Consider the following 23845-nt stretch of genomic DNA (forward strand, 5'->3'; position numbering starts at 1 on the left):
AAATGAATCATGTATGCTTCATGCTAGAAAATGAATGCTTGTATCTTTGTAAGTTAGTTGCTGTGATACTTTGATACTGAAACTGTGATAGCTTCTTGTGCCTGGGGCTGTGCTCATCTCTTCATATCGTTTCTTTAGGTTAAAACAAGTTTCATGGTTATTGATATCATCACTTGAAATGTAAAATATGTTAACACCTTTAATGTTTTTTTTCAGCCCATGTAAACAATTCATTTGGATATTAATCTGGTTTGCATTTGATGCTCATAGACTCGCTTTTGCTGCTTCTCATTTTATAGTTCCTCCTATTCCATCACATGGACTTCTGCCATGGGATGTAGCAAAGAAGTGAGACTCAACATTTTAACTCAAGATAAAATTCCTTTAATTGAACTAATATTAAAAGTTTTTGTTTATGAACTTTTACACTATTTATACGCGCAGAAACCGTCTTTTTTTCCTGGACATAGTCTCATAAACTCTTCAGATTCATAAATTTTAATAACTTTTTGTTTAATAATATCTTCCAAAGGCTGTCTTATTTTAGCCTCGAGCTTACTTAACAAGATGTTCTGAAACTGAAAATGCTTTGCAAGTTTTTTCAATTGACCAACTGTCAGGAGTTAGCGTGAGTAGTTGAACTTTTTCTTCCTTCAAACTTATTTTTATTTTATTTTTTATTGCATCTAACAGTTAGTTTAAATCGTTAAAGTTTATACATTTTTGCTCTTTTTCCGATTCTATATCTTTTGGGTCTATATCCAATGCTAACGCTACTAGGTTTGTCATACTTGTAGCAATTTTTTTAGCTTATTGCTTTCCATATCCTAATTTGTCATGCCTTCTTACATTTTTGATCAGAGATATTTCCAATAAAGACACACTCTTAAAATTAAAAACTATCTTATCAAGGTCTGAACAAATAAAATCTTCTTCAGCAGCTTCATCTTGACTAACTTTTGTAATTTTTTTAAGTATGAATTCATTCATACAGTTAGAACAAACTTTTTGAGCAGGTTTGATCTTAAGTTGATTTGCTATTGATATGATGACTTAACACAATCCTTTGATATTTTTTTTCTTGTGGACTTTAAATGGATCACAACAGTATTTTTGAAGTACTTCATATCTAGAAATATAGGCTTTTTCATGGTGAAAACATATCTCCTGATGTGGTTTGAAAGTGTATCCTATCCTTTGAATTAAAACTTCACTATCAGTATCTTTTAGTCTTATTCTTCATACCATTCTACAATGTGACATTTTATCACAATCTTCATTTAAAACTCTTCACACACAATATTTCTCTGACATTTTTTACAAATCTAAAAATATTAAAATCGAGGGTTAGAAATGTAATATAATCTAAAAAAAAACTTTTTTATATTTTTCCAGTAATAAAATCAGTAAAAATGAAATCTCAAGTACAAATGTGATTAAAACTGTCTAAAATGCAACCAATAAACTATTTCTACATAAAGCTATTTCTGTATACACAAAACTATTTCTGTATACACAAAACTTTTTAGTTTTTTGTTCTTGCAATATTAAAAACTAAAATAATAAAATCCAGAAAATACTGCACAGATTTAGACTTTAAAACAAACTCTTGAAGCAATTGAAGTATTTTACACTCAAATTATAACCATGTGAAAATTATATCAGTTTAATTATATATGGCAGCTAAGTTTATAGAGCAAAAATTATTTAAAGAAAATAAATAAATATTTAATGATATTGACAATGTAATAGAGTCTAATAAGCTTCTTAGCAATTTTGAAAGTTTTTTACAAGATTTTTCGGAACCACAAGTAATCTTGAGAATGAAACATGCAACAATTTTTATAAATGTAAAAAATGTTATTCATAAAAGGAAAAAAAGAGCAGATATGGATACTATTTATGACGAAGTATTAAAACATTTCAACAGCCGACTAGATAAATTACAAGTAAGTGACTTTTTTAATACACTGGTATCTTAAAATATTTTAAGTTGCTCTTTTAAAAACAGCACGGAGTCTTATAAAGAGTTTGTTATAAAGCTCTTATAACTCTTGTAGAAAAATCTGCGTCTGATCTTTGTATTACCAACGATAAAAAAATCAAAACATTAGAATCTGAGCTTAAAATTTTGAACTACGAATTTATAAACTATAAGTAGTGAACATAGTCTTTCAATCTTAAAAGAAGAAAATTCATTTCTAAAAGAAGAGTTATCAGAATTAAGGAAAATTATTGGTGTCTTAGTTAATAAGTTTGATGTCAAATCAAACATGTCTGATTTAAAATCGATTCATAAGTTAAACTTTTTAGGCGATATTAGTTTTAAAGACCCATTAAATAAAAGTTTAATTAATTCAAGAAATGACAAAACTATTAATGACTTCCTTCAAAAAGAATGTGTTAATAATGCAATTGTAGTGGTAGTGATCCCCACCACGTCCCTGGTAGTACCGCGCTCAACCTGTTTCTCCGTGCAGCGGCCTTATTCGTTGAGGTTCGTGTTTCAGAGTTATAGAGTTGAGAGTTAATAACCACTATTAAGTAGCCTCTTCATCTGTAGTGGCCTTCTTGGCCTTGGGGAGGAGAATAACAAAAAAAAAAAAATGTTAAAAATAAAGATTGTTTATGTAATGAGTTAGTTAAAGTTCGTCATCAGTTAAACGTTAAATATTTAAATTTTTAAAAGTCTAATATTTCTGAAGCAGCTGAACCAACAACTTCTATTAATAATGAAATAAATTTTCAATCAAATAATAAGTTTAAAAAAATTAAAAACCAACTTTTTTTGGTCAGAAAAAAAAATGCATTTCCATTTTTTAAATTATAAAAATCTTGCAGGAAAACAAGATGCTTGCTCTGCTATTGCAAAAAAGGGACAAAAAATAAAAAAATTCAAATAAAAAAAAATAAAAAAATTCAAGAAAAACAAGTAAGCAATGTTGTTAAAGTTTATCCTTATAATAACAATTAAAAACAAGTAAGCAATGCTGATAAAGATTATCCTTACGCTTACCAAACTGATGATTATAAATGACCAGCAGGAACAACCATAATATATGGAGACTCTGTCTTAATGGGAATTAATGAAGAAAAAATGCATAAGTTAGGAAAAGTTAAAGTTAGAGTCTTCCGTGGTGCTACCATAGAAGACATGCATTCTAATCTAATTCCTCTCTTAAAAAAGAACAAGCTAAAATTATCCTGCATATTGGAACAAATAATTGTATAAATGATTCGTCCACAACTGCTTGGAAAAACTAAAAGATCTTGTTTCCTTTATTTTGAAATCAAACCCAACTTGTTCAATAATCTTATCTACACCAATTCGTTGATTCGATAACGCAAAAGCTTACCACGATACGTTTAACCGATAAATTAAAACAGAGTAAATATAATATTATTGATAACTCAAATTTATCTAACAAACGTCTGGGGTTACGTGGTCTCCACCTTAATACGCGAGGATCTGGTAGATTAGCCATGAACTTTATTGCATATAACTCCGAAACACAAACCTTGACAAACAAGGCTGCTGCACAGAGAAACAAGTTGAGCGCGATACTTCCAGGGACGTGGTGGGGATTGAACTCGGAACCACTCGCTTATGATCATATATAGATTACAATCATATATAGATTATATTCTAATTGGTGATTTTAAATGCAACTTTTGGATAAAATAATGAAGGAATTCCTTCAACTTTATCAATGCACTAATTTAATTAAAGAACCAACTTGTTTTAAGTCGGTTAATAAACCTTCATGCATAGACCTTATACTCACTAATAGAAAGTTGTGCTTTCAACATTCGAATACCTTTTGTACAGCCGTGAGTGATCATCATCAACTAATATACACAATGCTTAGATCTATGTTTTATAAGTTACCACCTAAAAAACTAATATATAGATTGTTAAAAATTTTCAAGTGAAAATTTTGCAACAACACCCCATAAAAACCTAAACTCTTGTTATGATATAGATAAAATATTTAGCAAAATTCTAAATTTGTATGCCCCTCATAAGTCTAAAATACTTAGAGGTAATAGTAAACCTTTTATAACTAAAGACTTACGAAAAGCAATCATGCTCCGCTCTACATTATATAAAAAATTCCTTAGTGATAAATCTGATATTTTGGCGCTAATGTAAAAAAAAGAAAGAAATAGAGAGTAAAATTAAACTGTAAACTAAAGAAAATTTATTTTGGGCAAATTAACACTCTCTTGATTTCAGATATATCTCTTTGGAAGTTAACTAAACCTTACCTTTCAGATAAATCAGGTAACTTTAATGAACGTATCACTTTAGTTGAAAACGGTAACATTATCTCTGACAACTCTTTATTAACTAATATTTTTAATAACTATTTCATAAACGTTGCAGAGCCATCTGGTAGTACAGACTCCATACATTCATCTTTATTCTCTGACTCTATAGACCCAGTTGATGCAGCTATCAGAAAGTATATTGATCATCCCAGTATAATAAACATAAAGAAAAAATTTAGTACGTGTACATATAGTTTCCAGATCCGTCAAATCACACCTGATGATATTACAAAAATTATAGGGTCTATGAATAATAAGAAAAATACTAGTGGTGATATACTGACTTTTATGTTAAAATCTTATATTGTTCACTTTAGGGATAGTCTTACAGATTGCATAAATAAAAATATCCGTGATGTTAAATTTCTGTCTTTTCTAAAAATGGCTGATGTTTGACTTTTCTAAAAATGGTTGATGTTTTGTTCTATCAATTGTTATACCAAGTAGTTTTACCTTATCGGAGGCAAAAACCCTTATATTACCTATTTTTAGCGATAGATTTTTTGTGTTTTTTAAGCCGACAAAAAGAAATTGGAACTTATCTGGGTTAGCAACCATCGAGTTTAACTGAAACCAATTGATGGTATTGGTTGCTTCTATTTGCAAACAAAAAATAACCTTCTCAAAGCTAAAATCACAAGCATAAATAGTGTTATCATCAGCATAAATTACAAAGTTCCGTATCTTTAATAAATAAAAAAAATTCATTTATAAAGATATTGAACAAAATAGGTCCAAGGATTGACCCTTGAGACACTCCAGATAATATATCCATCCAATATGAAGCAGAGGAACCTACTTTTACCCTCAGTTTACAACCACAGGATAGCAAGAGATTAGGAATTTCTTTCGAAAATCCATAGGTGTTTAATTTAGCAATTAGTAAGTCATGCGGGATATAGTTTAGAGGATTAGATCTATAGTTTAGAGGATTAGATCTAAAGTTTGGGGAAAACAGTTATGCAGTAAAGCTAATGATAAATGTATGCTCGTTCACGCATAAGAAATTTTTTATCCCGTGATAAATCTATTTTGCTATTCAATGCTTTTATTTTGTCTAAATTTTCTTATTTTCCTCTAATTTGGATGTTTAGTTCAAAAAAAGATGACAAGCAAATAAATAGAATTCATAAAAAAGCTCTAAGTATAGTCTATAAAAAATTTGATTTGTCCCTGGATGAATTATTAAATTTTGATAATAGTCAAACAATCCATCTAAAAAATTTGAGATTTCTTATGATCGAAACTTTTAAATCTATTAATCATCTAAATCCAATATTTATGAAAAACCCTTTTACTATAAAAAATCTTATGTATAAACTCCATTGTAGCAAAAAACTCATTCTACCTCCTAAAGGCTCCATATATTCATGCTGTACATCATATAGAGCCATCTCACTCTGGAACACTCTAAATAATGAGACAATGTTCGCAAAAAGTCTTAAGGTGTTTAAAAAACATATCAAGAATTGGTATGGTAATGATTGCGTTTGCAAAATTTGTTGTTTTTAAAATTTTGTTTTATTTTATACTGACTTATATCTTTAGTTAAGATTGTATTACTATAAATATATATATTCTTAAATTGAAACAATTGTAAATTTTCATTTTTTTTTAATGAAATAATTTTTAATGATATTTTTATGTGTGTGTACTGTCAATAAAGTTAAATGTGTTGATTTAAATTAGTTTTAGTGTTAACTAAAACTAATCTTGTAAAAATCAAATTGAAATAAAGTTTTTAAATTAAATTAAAATTTAGGCTAAAATTTTAATTATTACTATCATTTCTGTTCAATATACTATCATACTCTTTTATGAATTCGTAATTGATTTTAGATTCTTTTCGGAAATTAGGAGAAAACATATGTAATGTTGATGTGATATGTAAGTTAAAATTTTAGGTAATCTAATTTTTAATTTTTAAAAGACTTAGTATAAATAGATTTTTTAAGATATTGTATATATCTTGTATATATACTTCTTAAATATATTCTTCATAATATAGGCGTGTATAAAAAAAAGCATTATATGAATTCAAAAAAAAAAATCTTTTTTACATTTTTTTATGAATAGAACCAATAGAAGGGTATTAAATGCAGTATTATATTATATATATTAAGTTTATTGCTGTAAAATATATTTAAATGTATTAAATATAGCGCAAATATAAAAACAAAAATAACATATGAAGAAATCATATAATATTTTTATCATACAAAAGGAATATATATATATAGTTATAAATATATAAATTATTTATAAATATTTACTTTAAATAAATTAGCCCAAAATATCTTCAATTTCAAAATCAAACGCAGTTTCTTCACTTTCACTCGATTCAGTTGTTTACCATTCACTTTCACTGCTTAAACTATTGCAATCAATGTCGTCTTTTTCGTCATTTACTATTGTAGGAGGTTAAATCACTAAAATTTGGATCATTGATTTTAATGGCCAAGATAGCGTTGAATGTTTTGTGGTTGATTCTGAGTTTTTGGTCTGACATAAGAATAGTCAGAAGACTAAAGGCTCATTTCACTGATGAGTTCGACCCAGATAAGCATATGAATAACTTAATACCTTTATATCAGACACTCAATTTATACTATAAAAATCGATTAGCAGTTTGTTGATTATAAATGAGATATTCGATTTTTAATAACAAGTTATATATTAGCATATTAAATAAACTGCCTCCTTTTTAAAAAAAAAACCCAGGAAATTAAGGCAGAAGTATACAGGGAAATATGCACTACTTTAACAACTTTAGAGTATAACCAACTAGTTTATCAACCAATTAAGCAAAATGTGTGATTATACAAAAAAATAAATTGTCTTTATTATCTAACAGTTCTTATTGTATAAGTTTACAAATTTCCAAAAAATACTGAAAACCCGAACTATTATGTTAAATTCTTTTGCAACACATGCATATTTTGCATGCTTTTTAACATACTAATTATTTATCTTTTAACATAAGAATAATACATAACAGTTATAGCTATTTGAATTTAATTGATTTTTATTAATACTTTGATTTTAAGTCTTCAACTTTGAGCGCAATTATATTAGTATATTGCATAATAATATTGCTCTGAAAACAAAGTAGATATTTGAAGTCGTGTTATGACTTTTTTTTCATAAGAAAGTTTATGAACTTATAAACGGATTTTTAACGATCGTAATGTTGAAGAAATAAATTTAAAAATGTCCGCAGACCCATGTTATTGTTGGACTTAAATTAACCTAATTTAAAATTTAACCCTAAAATATTTTTTTAAATGAATTAAAACGCAATACAATTACTATATACTATTTGTATTGCGTTTTAATTCATTTAAAAAAAATCATTTAGTGTTAAATTTTAAATTAAGTTTTATATAAATAAGTATCGAACTCATGTTTTGCATTTTTGTAACGTTTCGAAACAGATATAAACTTGTTTTATAATAAATGAAGTTATTTATTTTTATGCAGTTTATATTATTGTATGTTAATAAACAAATCACCCCGTAATATCCTGTCCTCAGACAGATTTAAAAAAGGATGATGGCTGTGCAAAAAGTACATTTAAAGAAAATATGTTTTATGCAAACTTTGAATTATGAACTATAAATACACAAATAAAACCTTTTAAAAATAGCGTAAAACCATATTATTTAACGAATTAATTTTAATTGAGGTGTGGGAGTACTGCAAATATTTTCAAATACAATTTGATATTACACCTTAACAATTTACTTACTTACGACACATTTTTATTACTATTAATTTTAGGTAAGTTTAAAAAAAATTATAAAGATTCCATAGCTTTAAATATTTTTTATTTTCATTATTTTAATTTTGTTTTATTTTTGAAATGAAAAAACAATAAAATAGTATTTTCGGAAAAAATATGAAATACTTTCAATTTAGTAACTGCTAAATGAAACTACGTTATAAAAACTTTATTGTTTAAATTATGTTAATAACAGCACCATTTTTAGAGCGGCATTTTTGCTGTTGTGAGTTTACGCGATAATGGTCAAAAAAGTTAAAACACCGAATTAAACAAAAGCATAAACTATCTATTAAATGAATTTCTTGAAGATTTTCAATATTTATTTTAGAAAAAAAATTATATATAATTTAAAAAAATTTATATTATTATACAATGAAATATATATCATTATATAGTAATAGAAAAATTAAAATCTTTGATTTTTTAATTTTGTGTTAGGCTATGTTCTTCAAACAAAATCAGAACAAAAGCGTGGTCGCTGCATGGTATTGTTACCATTTTTTATTTTGAAGTATTAGAAACAATATTAATAATTACAAATCACAAACACAATAATTAATAATTACAATATTAATAATTACAAATATTATTAATTACAAATGTATTACAAACAATATTAATAATTACAAGTGTTATCTCAACTTGCTAGTCACTGTTCTCCAAATTGACCACGAGGTTGAAACTCTCCCCACTCCAAATTTTTTTGCATTATATCAATCATATGCAATAGTAAACACAATTTATGTTGCCAAAAAAATCTGAACCAAGTGCTAAGTATGTAAATTTTAAAAATTAAAACATATCATTTTTTGCTTTTTTTTTCTACTATATTTTAAATATAGTCAGCCATTATGGCATTCAAAATAAATTATTTACGGCTTCTTTCCAGATATAATTATTATTTTCCAACATGGCGACAGAATTTAAAATGTGTACTTGTGCAGTTTGCTTGACAAATGAAGGTATCAGATCAAAATGTCTAACGTAGGTACTTTAATATCGGCCATAACTTGAATCGGAAATTGCCCTTGGTTTTTCATATACTTATATAAACCCGATTTTTAGTCATCTCTGGATAGTGTGTTTTTTTAAAACCAGACTGCTGTTTAAATTCTCTAGATTTTAAAATAGGCTTTTTTGTATTTCAACATTGAATACTTAATCTTTTTATAAATAACTTGGAAATCATTCAGTCAGTGTGTTGTTAGTGAAAAATTTGATTTTCAAAATAAGGTAAGTTTTTATTTTCAAAATTTTGTGCTTTTTGTGCTAGATATATATTTTGTTGCTAGATATTATATTAAATTTGCATAAGCATATATGTATCTAATTCACTTTTATGTATTTTTTATGTAAATAAATTACCCAATTTTAAAAATAAAAGCTTCCCAACGAACATACCCACAAGAAACCTATTATTAATACCGATACATTTGTGGTGTTGCACAACCCAATTTAGAATAAATGTTTTAAACACAAGTTTCTTAAACTACTATTGCTATTTTTTCAAAATATGGTTGAATGCTAATTTCATAAAATTTGACTTTTTTTTTACTTAGCTATAATGATACTAAAGTGTGGTAAATTGTGCTTAGCTTAATTAATAAGTCAATAATAATATAATTGAAATAGCTATGTCTTATTTATCGTAGATTAGTTGCTAAGTCAAAGATTTATTTAAAAATTATTACTTAGTTCTTTTTCTTTGTTTTTATTAAGTTAAGTTTAAATATATAAATAACTTTTTTTTTATTTCAGTTTTTTTACAATAACTTGTTTTTGTGACATGGAGAAAATACATGGAGAAATTAAAAAAAAAAATGACTTTGAAGATCTTCTTGATTCCCACAAGTATAAACTACTTTCAAATGGTTTTGTGTACAATATTTTTTTACAACAGAACGGAAATGCTACAGAAACAGCTATATATTTAATTCAGCAATTCAATAAAAATTAATGTAAAGTTTCATCATTAATAGTATCAATTCTGAGAGTTAACGAAAAAATCCAGTTTTTTAAAAGACACATACATAATAGCTGGGATAGGATAGTTTTTTTTTTAAGTTTCCACTAGTCAGGGCATCACTTCTCCCTGTTCAGCCAAAGACACCTCCTTCTGTGTCTCCATTAAAGACAAGGATTGACAGAAAATGTATTTCCTGTGAAAAAAGGAAACTTTATAATAACGCTTTACTTACTCAAAACAAAAAGCCAAGACAGTGATCAAAACAGTAAAAAAAGAGAAAACAAAAATCAGTAAGACTTTTCAAGTTAAGAGAGTGAATTAACTAATTAAAAGAACCTCAAGCCGGATTTCAAAATATCAGTTGAAGGCCCAAAAATTTGAATGATGTTATATCTTTACCAAAATCTTTGAAAACGTTGAACCTCAAATGCAAAAGTTTGGTTAAAGAAAATAAAAGTTGTAAGAAGAAGATTCTGACATTAGAATTTACTATTTCAGATTTATAAAAAAAACTTAGAGCTCTATACTTAGCATTGAAAGAAAATGATATTACCATAGACCATCTAAACTGCGACATCAATCAAATTGAAATAGGTCAAATTTTTACAAAAGAAAAGAAAAGTTTCAATGTCTCAGTGCGTCTGGTTGTTTACCATTGTTTTGAAAGCAACTTGCCTGTAAATGCCATAACTAAAATGATCATGTCATATGCAAGTCTTGGTAACGTGAGTTTGAAGCCTCAAGATCTGCCCAATCTGTCGACGATTGCGCAGATGTCCAGAGAAATGGGAGTAATTGCTTTGCTACAAGTGGCAGAAACAATAATAAATGTTGATGTTGTGACATTAGCATTTGATGCAACAACAATTAAGGGTAGTCAAATAAATTAAATTCATTTTGCTACTAAGCAACAGATCCTTACAGCCAGCATCACTGAATTACCAGGAGGCAAGGCACAGGACTATGTAAAACACATTACTGATATCATTGAGGATTTAGCCAACACATATGCAGCGTATTATAAATTAGAGATTGCTGATGTAAGGAAAAAACTAATGGGCAAAATAATGTTAACGTTGACAGACAGGGCCTCGGTTAACCACGCAGCAGTTAAACAACATACTTCTAAGAGATTTCAAGAATAAGGAGATAATGACTCATCTACAAGCCCTTAGACTCTGGGGCAAATTCTTAACTGGACCTTGGATGGCCCTTTTTTATGCAGAGGAAAAACAAAGAAACTATTTTGAATTGGTATGCAATTTTTTTTATTCTTACAACGTAATTTAAACATTTAATGCATGTATTTATTTATGATCTAAAAAAATAACTTCTAATAAAAAAAAACTTCTTTTTAGGCTGAGTATCTCAAGTCTGCAATTAAGGTTGTGGAAATACTTTGTGATGAGCCGGAATTTTTATTGTCGTCACAGTTAGATGCATTTGGTCGCCCTCTGATTTCTGAAGAGACATTGGTTGCATTACGCATTATTATTAAGGGAAGTATTTGGAGCAATTGCTTTCTGTTTTAAAAATGATAGCTAATGCTACAATGACAGTTTTAAAAAGGTTAAGGTGAACAAATCTCTGGACTGGCTGTGTAATAATACAAAAAAAGAGTAAGAAAAAATAGTTAAATTTTGTATATCTAGGGGTGCAGTTTCAAGAAAACAAAGTAAAGAGAGAAGGTTGAGAGGAGAAGAGTTAGCAAAGTTACGGTTAAAAGAAAAAGGTCAGAAGAGAGAAATGGAACAGAGAAATAGATTAGCAAGAGATATAAACAAAACTTATTTTAGAAAATAATTTAGATATTGTTCATAATTCCATTTTCTCTTCGCTCTCAGAATACCAAAGGGTCAGAGTATTAGAAATGCTAAATGAGGATTCAGTTGAAATTGAAGGAGTTAGAGTTTAACATTTATGGAATGAGGAGGGGAATGATGTAACTAATAAGAGAAGAATAGTTATGAAGTTACTACCTGTTACTGGAAAAATTGTTAGTTTTAGAATTGCATATTGAAAAGAGGATGAAGAAGAAGATGCAGAAGACTTTAAAATACCAGTAGATAGCCTCTTGGCTGATTTGCTCTTGGTGATTTAGTTTTCTATTGATTCAGGTTCTCCATTTAGTTACCGGTATTTAAATATTAGACAAATGTTTACAAAAGTAATTTATTTTAGCTATGTATTTTAATTTTTTTGTTCTTTTAAACATATAGTTTTTTATGATTAATTGTGTTTAACTTTATGTTGTTGTCAATTTTACTCCATTTTAAAAGATTTTCAATATTATATTAATAATTAATATTCATATGAGCCTCCTTTCAGCAGACTAGTAATTTGTACCTTAAACATAAAGTTTATGTAATGAGTCCTTAGAAAAAACCTTAGAAAAAACCTTAGAAAAATTAGTCTTCTTTTCACTTAGTTTGTGAACTATTAATTTTTAAAATGCACCCTTGTCAAAATTCACCCCCACCCCATTTTGTTTTTTGTATCTGATAAGATGAAATAAGCTATTTGATCCATAAAAAATGAATAAAATAAAGACCTGATAATGATGAATCATTGTTTTTAATTTTATTACATTATCTCAGTCGGTTTTTTAGTTATGCAGTTTTTAGTGCCAGTAACACAAAATATTGGTCACGGTTTTTCTTAATTTTCCATAGCAGAAATTACCACTTTTACATGAAGAAAAAAAATCATAACTTCCGTCATAATTAACATAAACAGACAAATGAGGTGTCATTGGATAGCTCTCATTAAGCTCTATGTAACAGTATAAGTTTTGTTATTGTATTATTATATTGAATTTTTTATCAAAGTACCTACCTTTGTTTATCAATCGATTCTGTTATATAAAAAAAGTTTATAATGTAGAAATAATCCACAACTATTTAGATTCTTTTTACAAGTGCAAATATTTTGCACTTGTAGATATTGTTAACTTGTTTGTTCAAATAAATTTTTAAAAATTTATATTGTTTTTAATAACTTTAAAGTTCTATATTGTTTGATAAATTTTAAAATCAAACTGTAAAGTTTGATTCAATAGTTTTATTGTTTTATTTCTTATTCAATTTTTAGCTATTTTAAAATACTTGTTAAATTATCACTGTTAATTTTAGGCAGAGGGGTTCCTCATACTTGTTGCAAAAGTAACGCTGTAAGCAATATCATAGATATCAGTGAGTCGCTTGGAGAGAAAAATGCAGAACAAATAGTTTCTGGATTATTAAAACGCAAAATGGAACGTGAAAATATTGTAAGCGGAGAGCAGTTCATGTTGTCTACGGGTGGAAATCTTCTCTTGGTTACAGTTGGAGTTATTAATATCAAGTCAAAAAGAAAGAAAGTAAACCAGATCTCATTCCAAACTATTATGGAGCTATTGAATGTATTAGAACTTTCTAAAAACAAAACAAAAAAATACTTTACGGAGGAACGTAACTGGTGTTGTAGAATCAAGTATTAATATTAAAATGACTGAATTAGAGGAAACTCTTGATTCTTTATATGAATGCAAAACAGAGGAACTGGTTGACGGAGATCAGACAGTTTTTAGAGATATAGTTTATGTAAAAAATACAACAGAATTTATTAAATTTATAACCCAAAAAATCACTATTCTTCATCTGAAATATATGAAGATTCTGGCGTAAAGCGTTGTTAAATTCTTGCCATTGTGGAGTTGGTTTTCGAGGATAATGGCAATCTCCAAAAATTATTAGCTCCTCTAAAACTTGAAGAAGTAAATTTTAGTCTTGCATTTGATTTAAAGTCTGCAAACAGTATTTTTGGACTATCAGGTCAATCTGGTAAATATCCCTGTTTGCATTGTGAAGGAGAATGCTCGCTAGAAACAGGAAAACTTAGAACTTTAGGCTCCATAGACCTGTGTTATGATCAATATGTATGTGATGGGAAAAAAAGATTAAAAATGCAGGAATACAAAAATGTTATCAATCCTCGTTTAATTTACTTACAAGAAGAACAAGAAACTCTTCTTGAACACATTGTTCCTCCACCAGTGCTTCACATTTTGATGGGAGTTGTAGATAAATATGTGTTTGGCCACCTTTTGAAAATTGGTTGAAAACACATTACATACTAATGAGAGGATATCATGGTGTAGGTTTAGATGGAAACAATGCAAATAGATTAATGTCCTTGTTAGATGTTTTAGAGAGAGATGTCATCTTTGCTGCAGCAATTAATATTTTACCGATAGTTAATTGTTTGCGTAAATTTTTATTAATAAAATCAGCAGTGTTTGGTTTGGAACTGGGTATAGATATTTCTGTTAAAATTAAAGACTTCAAAAGTTCATTTTTTATTCTTCAACTGTATACCAAAGATGTTTTCGATTACAATTTAACAGTTTCATGGAAAATTCATATTTTAGTGTGTCACATTCTCCCTTTTGTAGAACACAATAATACTAGCTTAGGTAACTATGCAGAACAATGTGGTGAAGCTGTTCATCACAAATTTAAAAAAACTTGGGTGAATTATAAAAGATCTACTGGACACAAAAATTATGCAGGAAAGCTAAAATCTGCTGTAGTGAATTTCAATTTAAACAAACAATAGTGAAAATATCATGTTATAATATTATTTATTATGTGTTTTTTTTTTTAAATATAATAGATAAATATTATTGTGTTATTTTGACAACCATAATGGCTGACTTTATTTTAACTTTAAAAGAGAAAAAATGATGTGTTTTAATTTTTAAATTCTACATACTTAGCACTTAGTTCAGATTTTTTTGGCAACATAAATTGTGTTTACTATTGCATATGATTGATATAATGCAAAAAAATTGGGAGTGGGGAGAGTTTCAACCTGGTGGTCAATTTGGAGAACAGTGTAGTTTGTATTGATGATTTATTAGAATAAGGTCAGTTACTATATATATTTATATTTATATTTATATATATATATATATATATATATACATACATATTTTTTTTCGTATGGGCCTTTACATCAAGCATATATGGTAAAATACTGCATATATAGGCCTTTTCATAAAAATCCCGCATGGGCTTTTTAGAGCCACCACGCCCCTGCCAAAACTTAGCGATAGGTTCAATTTTGAATGCCCAAATCCAAGCTTTACAGAAACAATTATTAAAGCTCATATCGACTAACTTTATGAACAAAAAAATGTTGGAGTAGACAATGTTCACCCTAAAGTTCTCAAAATGTGTTCTAAATCACTCTGCAAGCCTTTATCAATGTTATTTAGTCTTACAAATCAAGTGCTGTTCCAGACCTTTGGAAAAAAGCAAATATTATACCCCTGTTTAAAAATAAGAAGCAAACTAGAACTGTCTAATTATCATCTAATTTCACTAACAGTTGTATATAAACTAATGGAGCGTTTTATACGTGGTAAGACAATGAATCATTTAGTAGTGCACAATTTGATAATAAAACAACTTGGCTCTTGGCTTCATCAATTTAGAAAATTGCTCTATTAACTTGAATCAATTGATTTTATCACAAAGGCACTCGCAGATGGATACAATGTAAATGAGTTGTTATTAGATTTTGAAAAAGCGGTAGTGGTGTAGTGGTAGAGCGCTCGCTTCATAAGCGAGAGGTTCCGATTCCCACCGTGTCCCTGGTAGTACAGCGCTCAACTTGTTTCTCTGCGCAGCGGCCTTGTTTGTCAAGGTTCTTATTTCGGAGTTATAGAGTTAAGAGAGGGTTATAACCACAAGTAGCCTCCTCATCTGTAGTGGCCTTCTCGGCTTTGGGGAGGTGAATTAGAAAAAAAAAAGAAAAAAAAAGCATTTGACTCTTGGTTTGTTTTATTTTGTTAAAGTTATTAATAAAGCTCCAATTGTTTTGGGATTAGAAACAAATACTAAACTTTTAGCAGTCAAATCAGAGTTAGATAAGGTTAGTTTACAAAATGATCTTAATATTTTAAAAGAAAGGAGAGATGACTGGCAGATAAAATTCAACTCACAAAAATGTAAAGTAATGCATTTCGGAAATAACAACCCTAAACACAAATACAAAATTGATGAAGTTATACAAGAGGAAGTAAAAGTCAAAAAAGACCTTGGTATTTTTATCTTGAATGATATCGATTGGAGCCATCATATATGCTATGCAATTAATAAAGCAAATAAATAAATTGGGAAGAATAAAACATGCATTTAAATACATAAATGAAAGTATTAGTAGCTTATTATAAAAACTATTTGGAACCCCCGTTAGGAAGGAGAAATTAATAGACTTAAAAAAGTTCAAAATAGATCAACCAAAATATCATGTCTATTTAGTTATGGTCATGAATATGAATTTATAACTAAAATTACTCTCATTAGAAAACAAGATAAGCAGGGGCGTGGTGGCTCTAAAAAGCACATGCGGGATTTTTATTAAAAGGCCTATATATGCGGGATTTTACTATATATGCTTGAAGTAAAGGCCCATACGAAAAATTATATATATATGTATATGTATATATATATATATATATATATATATATATATATATATATATATATATATATATATATTTATTATTAAAGAAGTTTATATCTGTTTCGAAACGTTACAAAAATGCAAAACATGAGTTCGATCCTTATTTATATAAAACTTAGTTTAAAATTTAACACCAAAAAATTTTTGTTAAATAAATTAAAATGCAATACAATTACTATATAGTAATTGTATTGCGTTTTAATTTATTTAAGAAAAATGTTTTGGGGTTAAATTTTAAACTAAGTTAATTTAAATGTTTTAGGGTTAAATTTTAAACTAAGTTACATAAATATTTTAAATGATTGTGGAATTTCTTTAAAATGTAGAAACAATTAAAATTTGCCAAAAGACCCATACTTAGATGAAAAAGTGAAAAGCCCATGCGGGAATCCCGCTTAGCCTCTGGGGCCACCACGCCTCTGAAGATAAGACAGGGTGATTTAATTCAAATTTATAAAACAAATTGACGAAAAAAATTTTGAAAAAAAACTTTATGAATTTTGAATGCAAAAAATCTGTTGTATAAGCTAAAAAAGCTGTTGTATAAGCTTTATTTTATTATTCTTTGTTTGTTTGTTTTTTTTCTTTTATATATATATATATATAACCTGTCTTTGGATGCACGCAAAATGGACTTTTCAGTAAATGATTTAGCCCTTTAGTGACATTGATATCAAGTCTTGGATATACATACTGAAACATAATTTCTTCAAGTGTATGTTTCTAAAATATAAAAAACATTTCTTCAATAATTTAAAACAAAGTTCTTTTATAAAACATTACTGAATAAAAATGTCAGAACAAGACTTGTGGTATAACAAAAATTAAAAATATATTTGCTTATTTTACTATATATATTAATAATACGCTATGTTATTAAGAAAAAACATTTTCACATACATACATACAAGTATAATATATTGATAATAGAAATCGAATGCTACAAAATGCATTTTATTTGCTTTTTATTTTTATGTATTTCATTTTTATTGCCTTTATGGACACTCCTTTTTTTTATACTTCCACAATTTACTAAAATCTACTGCAAAACTAGTTTAGTTGAAAAATCAATTCTTTGAGAAAATTATACATTATTTATAAACTCAAAACAATATAGAAATGTTTTTTTTTCAATAAAAAATTTTGTGCAAAAATTTTGCTTTATTTCTTTTATTTACATTTACTGTTTTGCAAGTAAGGGAGACTTGAGCCTTTTGCAAGTAGGGGAGACAGTTGCAACAAAATTAAAAAAACTGCATTTATCTCCTTAAACTTTAGTATTTTTGAAAATTTTTTTTCAGGGTTATAAAATAGATCTTAGTGACATATTAATCCAACATCGATAAATATAGTATAAAACTTAGTTATTCCACAATAGTGAAACAATAATGAAAAAAAAAATGTTGCAACTTACCCCGCATTAGGGGAAGTTGCAACAGTAAACGGGGCAAGTTGCAACACAATACATTAAAAGTATAAGCCTTGTAGAGTTCACAGAAAAATTACTGGTTAATCTGTAATTTCTATTTGGCAACAAAAAAATTTATAATTACAATGAAAAAAAGTAGTATTTTCCTTTTTGAAATACATTTATTATGCTTGACTGTACATATACCTGACTTGTTTAGTAAACTAAAAACTGTTTTTGAAAGAAAAAAAAATTCTCTGAGTTAAACAAACAACAATTAGGTTTAAGTTCTGTTTTTTTTCTGTTTATAGGATATAAAAACACAATAACATTTTGTTTAAAAAACAATTTTTTTAATGCAAAAAATTAAAATTAATTCCATTTTAATTTAACTGTTTTTTTTGTTTGTTGATGTAGAAGTATCAGACTTTCTCTTTCTAGAACTAACTTCTTTTTCAGCCATAAGTCACTGTTTTACTGGAGAATCTGTAAGAATTTCTGCATACCTTCTCTTTGATCTAGTAAGTATTTCTTTCCTAGGTTGTGCTTTTTTGTAAAGGTCTTACATTCTCTGGGGAAAATTCTAATGATGCCGGAGATGGAACTATATATATCTGAGATTGAAATTGATATACTAATATCAATTATTTCATCCATGAGTCTTGTACATTAGCTACGCATTTTTTGAATGGTCTGAATACAGATCTATCTTGAGGTTGCAACTTATGGGAGCAATGAGGAAGGAAGAAAAGCAAAACTATACCATTATCTTTACACAATGTTTTTAATTGAACAGATAAATCAGACTGATGGTTGTCCAAAAGTAATAGCACATTGCTTTCTTTTGTGGGCTTGACATGCCGAATAAAGTGGTTTAAGAAAGTAACAAAGCACTCCTCATTCATCCAGCCTGACCCATTCAAATCACCAATGCATTCATTTGGTCCATCATAAATAATGTGATCAAAAAATTTCTTTCTCAGAAATAGAAACATTGGAGGCACACTATTGCCACATGCATTTACAGCTATCACCATTGTCACTAGTGTTCCCCGAGATGTTAATGCTCAAACTTGCTTAATACTTTTACAAGCAATTATCTTGCTTGGTTTTTGCACAGTGGTGATACCAGTCTCATCAACATTGTAAATATTAGATGCAGAAAAATGATTTCTATCTAAAACATCTGATAACACCTACATTACATTACACCTACATTAGCACAATTAAAACTAGTTGCTCGTGCAAGACTTGTTGCTTCTGGAGTTCTGATAGACAATCCTGAATGTCGATTTACAAACCCTCTCATCCAGTCAGGACCAGCCATTGAAAGTTTTAACCAAGAATTTGGAAAATTAATGTTGTACTTTATAGCATATTCAAATGCAAGTTTTTATGCTTTATAAGGTGATAATCCAAAATAAATATCAGAAGCTGTTGATATATATGAAGCAATAGCTTATTCTTGTTCTAAATTGAAAACTTGGCATGACATTTTATAACCAGGATAAGATAGTGGCATTCCCATGTTAACTTTTTTTACTTTATTTATGTAACGAAAAAGAGTTGACGATTCCATACTTTTTTGCTAATGTTCTAATCGATATTTCTTTTCCATCAATAACATGGTTTGCTGCCTCTATTAAAATTGCTGTTGGATAAAGTCCTTTTTCAGTTTTTTTTTTTTGTAAAATCTCATTTACAATTTTTACTTACTTATATAACAGTTTAATCAAATAGCAATAAAATAAAAAAACATTAAAGTCATTTTATACAACTTAACCTACATTATTTATATATGAATGATTAATGTATCTATGCACACACATATATACATATATATATATATATATATATATATATATATATATATATATATATATATATATATATATATATATATATATATATATATATATATATATATATATATGCATAGATACGTATGTATGCATGTATATACATATATATATGTATATATATGTATATATATATATATATATATATATATATATATATATATATATATATATATATATATATATATATATATGCATAGATACGTATGTATGCATGTATATACATATATATATGTATATATATGTATATATATATATATATATATATATATATATATATATATATATATATATATATATACATATATATATATATATACACACATACATATAACTTATATATATATATATATATATATATATATATATATATATACATATATAAATTTAAAACAAAATTTTATGATGAAGATAAGTTTATATAAGTTGTATATGTATACAATATATATGAAGCATATTTATATATATTTATGTATTATATATTATGTATATATACATGTATGTTATATATATATCATGTATAAATTTATATATATATATATATACATATATATATATATATTCATGTATTATATATTATGCATATATATATATATATATATATATATATATATATATATATATATATATATATATATATATATATATATATATATATATATATATATGTATGTATATTATACATAATATACATATAAGTTACATGTATATATACATAATGTGTTATACATAAATATATATACATATATATACATATGCTTCATATATATTATATACATATACAACTTATATAAACTTGTCTTCATCATAAAATTTTTGTTTTTGTTTATTGTTACGATGTTACATAAAAAAAGCATCCATTATTTTAGAAAAAACTTGTAAAGTGCATAAAATCAACAAACCCCGCAGCTAATTTATGATTCAACTTACCCCAAGCAATTTGATGCAACTTACCCCACAGGCATCATAATCACTCTAATCATTATATAATTATTTATATTGAAAAAAATAAATATATTGATTAGAGTGATTATGATGCCTGTGGGGTAATTTTTTAGTTTATTGTGCTTTTCAAGCACAATAAGCTAAAAAATTTTTTTTTAGCTTATTGTGCTTGACATCAGGTTGCTTGACTTGACACACACACATACATACAAATAGTTTTAAATGTATTTTACTAAATAGAGTGCTTAATGTTTTTAAGAGAACAGAGCAATAATAAAATTAGTAGAAAATCAATTATCAAATGTTTTTCATTTTTCACAGTATTTCAGGAAATTATTTCAGGAAGTTAATACGGTAATATTTTACACAATTATGAAATATGTTGACATTATTATAAAAAGAATTCTTTAGAATTGCTTACCTCTACTTTATTTCAAAATTATATTTTTAAAGATTTTATTATAATCAGTTTTTGAACTCATGTATTTTATATTTTTTCAAGAAAAACTTTTATTTACGTCTGTATTTAAAAATCAATTCTGATTTTTTATTTAAAAAACATTCATGGTTCGCATGTGTAATTAATTCAAGTTTTTCTTGTATTTTTTGGAAATATTACTATGCGCAGGTGCTGTTTTAAGGATGGAACAATTCAATATAAAACCATCTATTTTTTCTTTCAAACCCTATGTGTATTTGACAGCATGGTATCTTTTGAATACTTTTTATTTTAAAAGAATTGCTCATAATTGGCAAAGCATTTGTTCCATTTACCCTCTGTGAATGCAATATATTGTTTACCAGGTACATTCTTAGAAGAAACTACACATTTATATACCATGTTTTTTGATAAACATTTTCCACTCATTAGGCTATTGTTTTTTTGTTTACAATTACAATTTTATCTAAATTTTCCATTCCTTTTTTGTATAACACAGCATTATTGTGACTTTTAATAATTCATTATACATTTTTTTGTGCAAGTGTAGCTAACTTTAATTGTATATCGATTAAAATTTTTATGTAATTTATATGAGGACGAAAAGTGTTTATTCGCCACTTTTAGGAAAAGCATTTTTAAATCCTGTAATTTAATTTTTGGTATAAATTAAAGTTTATTTGTTTGCTCATCTATTTCTGATAATTTATTAATGAAACAATGTGTAAAATGAAAAAACTTTGATAAAATATTTCTTACTTAAATGTATATACATATACATACATACACACATATAATGGCTTTTTTTTCTAATTGGAAGTAAATATATTTTATTATAAATTTCAACACAGTGTTCAAAGATGCCATCTTTGTGAAAATAAAAAAGACTTGAATAAAATGTATTAAAATATTTTTATACTTATCTCAAAGAATATATTAAAGACATATATGAAAAAAAAACAGCTTATTATCTGTACTATTATATCATACATTATACTACATTAATAATTATAAACATTAAAAGAAAAAAAAAGTTAACTAAATAATTTAATAAAAGAAAACTAGAAAAATGGTAACCATGACCGTTTTCAAACCTAAAGGTTCATAAGCTTATTTAATTAGAAAAGGTACAAAGATTTCAAATATATTTGACCACATTCTGGTAGATATTTTTAATTTATCATATTACTTAAAAAACTTAATTGAATTTCATTACTTATAAAATAAGGAGAATATCAGATACTATCCAATATTTATAAATATGAAAGGACATCAAATAACGTATATGGAAAATATTAAAGATTAATCAAAATAAGGAAATTAAAGCTTTAATAATGCTTTAAATTAAAAAAATAAAAAACATTGAATATTAAATAATATAAAACGATATGAAACTATGATATTAATGGCTAATATGTTAATACATATTAGCCAATCAACAGTCAAGTAGGTATCAATCCACTTAGTTTAACCAAGTGGATTGATACATTCTTGACTGTTGACTTGACAAGCCCGAACCAGCTGGTTCAATACCTACTTGGTTTTTACATAAACTATATAATACAAAAATCTATAAGACCTTACATTATTGAATGATTTATCCAAAACAAGATTTTCCAATTTTTTCCATTTTTCTACTGTTGAAAGTATCTCATGGTTCCAAACTGCTTCAACTTTGTCACGAGTGGCTAAAACATTTATTACACTTTAACTTTAGGATAGCAAAGTTTTTGATTATTCTAGACACTTATCAATATTTGATTCAATAGTAGAATAAAAACCTTAAATCATAAATAAATATTAAAAGTAATAAGTAAATTATTATCTGATAAATTTAAATTTTTTTCAACTTATTTACAACATTTTTCCACCCAAAACCTATGCTACACTAAACCTATTCCACACAAAACCTATGCCACCCATAACCTATGCTACACTAAACCTATTCCACACAAAACCTATGCCACCCATAACCTATGCTACACTAAACCTATTCCACACAAAACCTATGCCACCCAAAACCTATGCTACACTAAACCTATTCCACACAAAATTTATGTAACATAAAGCCTAACCTTAACACCTATCCCACATCAGGGTGTTAGCCACCCCAATGGCACCATGTGTACTGCGGAATTTCCATTGAGAGTTAAAAATTTTTTAATTTCTTTTTTTCTTGATCTTTTTTCTTTCTCTCAAAGAAATAGTTCATTTTTGATTTAAAATTTCTCAATATTTTGTAAAGCAATAATAATAATAATATATTCACAATATCGCAAAAATACTGTAAAAAAAGAAGCTGTGCAAAGTAATCAAAAGTTGAAAAAGAAAACAAAAAAGAAGAAAAGATGGAAAAGTGAAATTAATCTAGTAATTATTTTATATAATTTAAGAATCAATTATTTATATAAAATTTGAGATTGTTTGAAAAAATTCTTCAAAAAAAAATAATATTAAAGAAGATTATTATCAAAAACAATGTTGATGCTGTCAAATATGATGTTAGTATTATAAAACTATGTAAAAATGTAAATAAAGTCCACCGAATTCGAGACGCCCGATCATTTTATGCTAAACTTATTTAATTTTAAATGTATTTAGT

At 26.8% G+C, this 23845-nt stretch overlaps 1 protein-coding gene across 1 annotated transcript in view; it reads right to left on the bottom strand.

The window, feature by feature from the left end:
* Positions 1 to 23845, bottom strand: part of LOC100206443 (DNA primase small subunit) — a 57357-nt gene that overhangs the window by 19204 nt on the left and 14308 nt on the right. The window contains exons 8-9 of the mRNA XM_065799583.1: positions 22828 to 22931; positions 17201 to 17315 (exon numbers count right to left, since the gene is read on the bottom strand). Of these exons, the coding sequence (XP_065655655.1) occupies positions 17201 to 17315; positions 22828 to 22931 (219 nt within the window). The remainder of the gene's footprint in view (positions 1 to 17200; positions 17316 to 22827; positions 22932 to 23845) is intronic.

The sequence above is a fragment of the Hydra vulgaris genome, chromosome 06 (genome assembly GCF_038396675.1).
Source record: "Hydra vulgaris chromosome 06, alternate assembly HydraT2T_AEP".
Classification (NCBI taxonomy): domain Eukaryota; kingdom Metazoa; phylum Cnidaria; class Hydrozoa; order Anthoathecata; family Hydridae; genus Hydra; species Hydra vulgaris.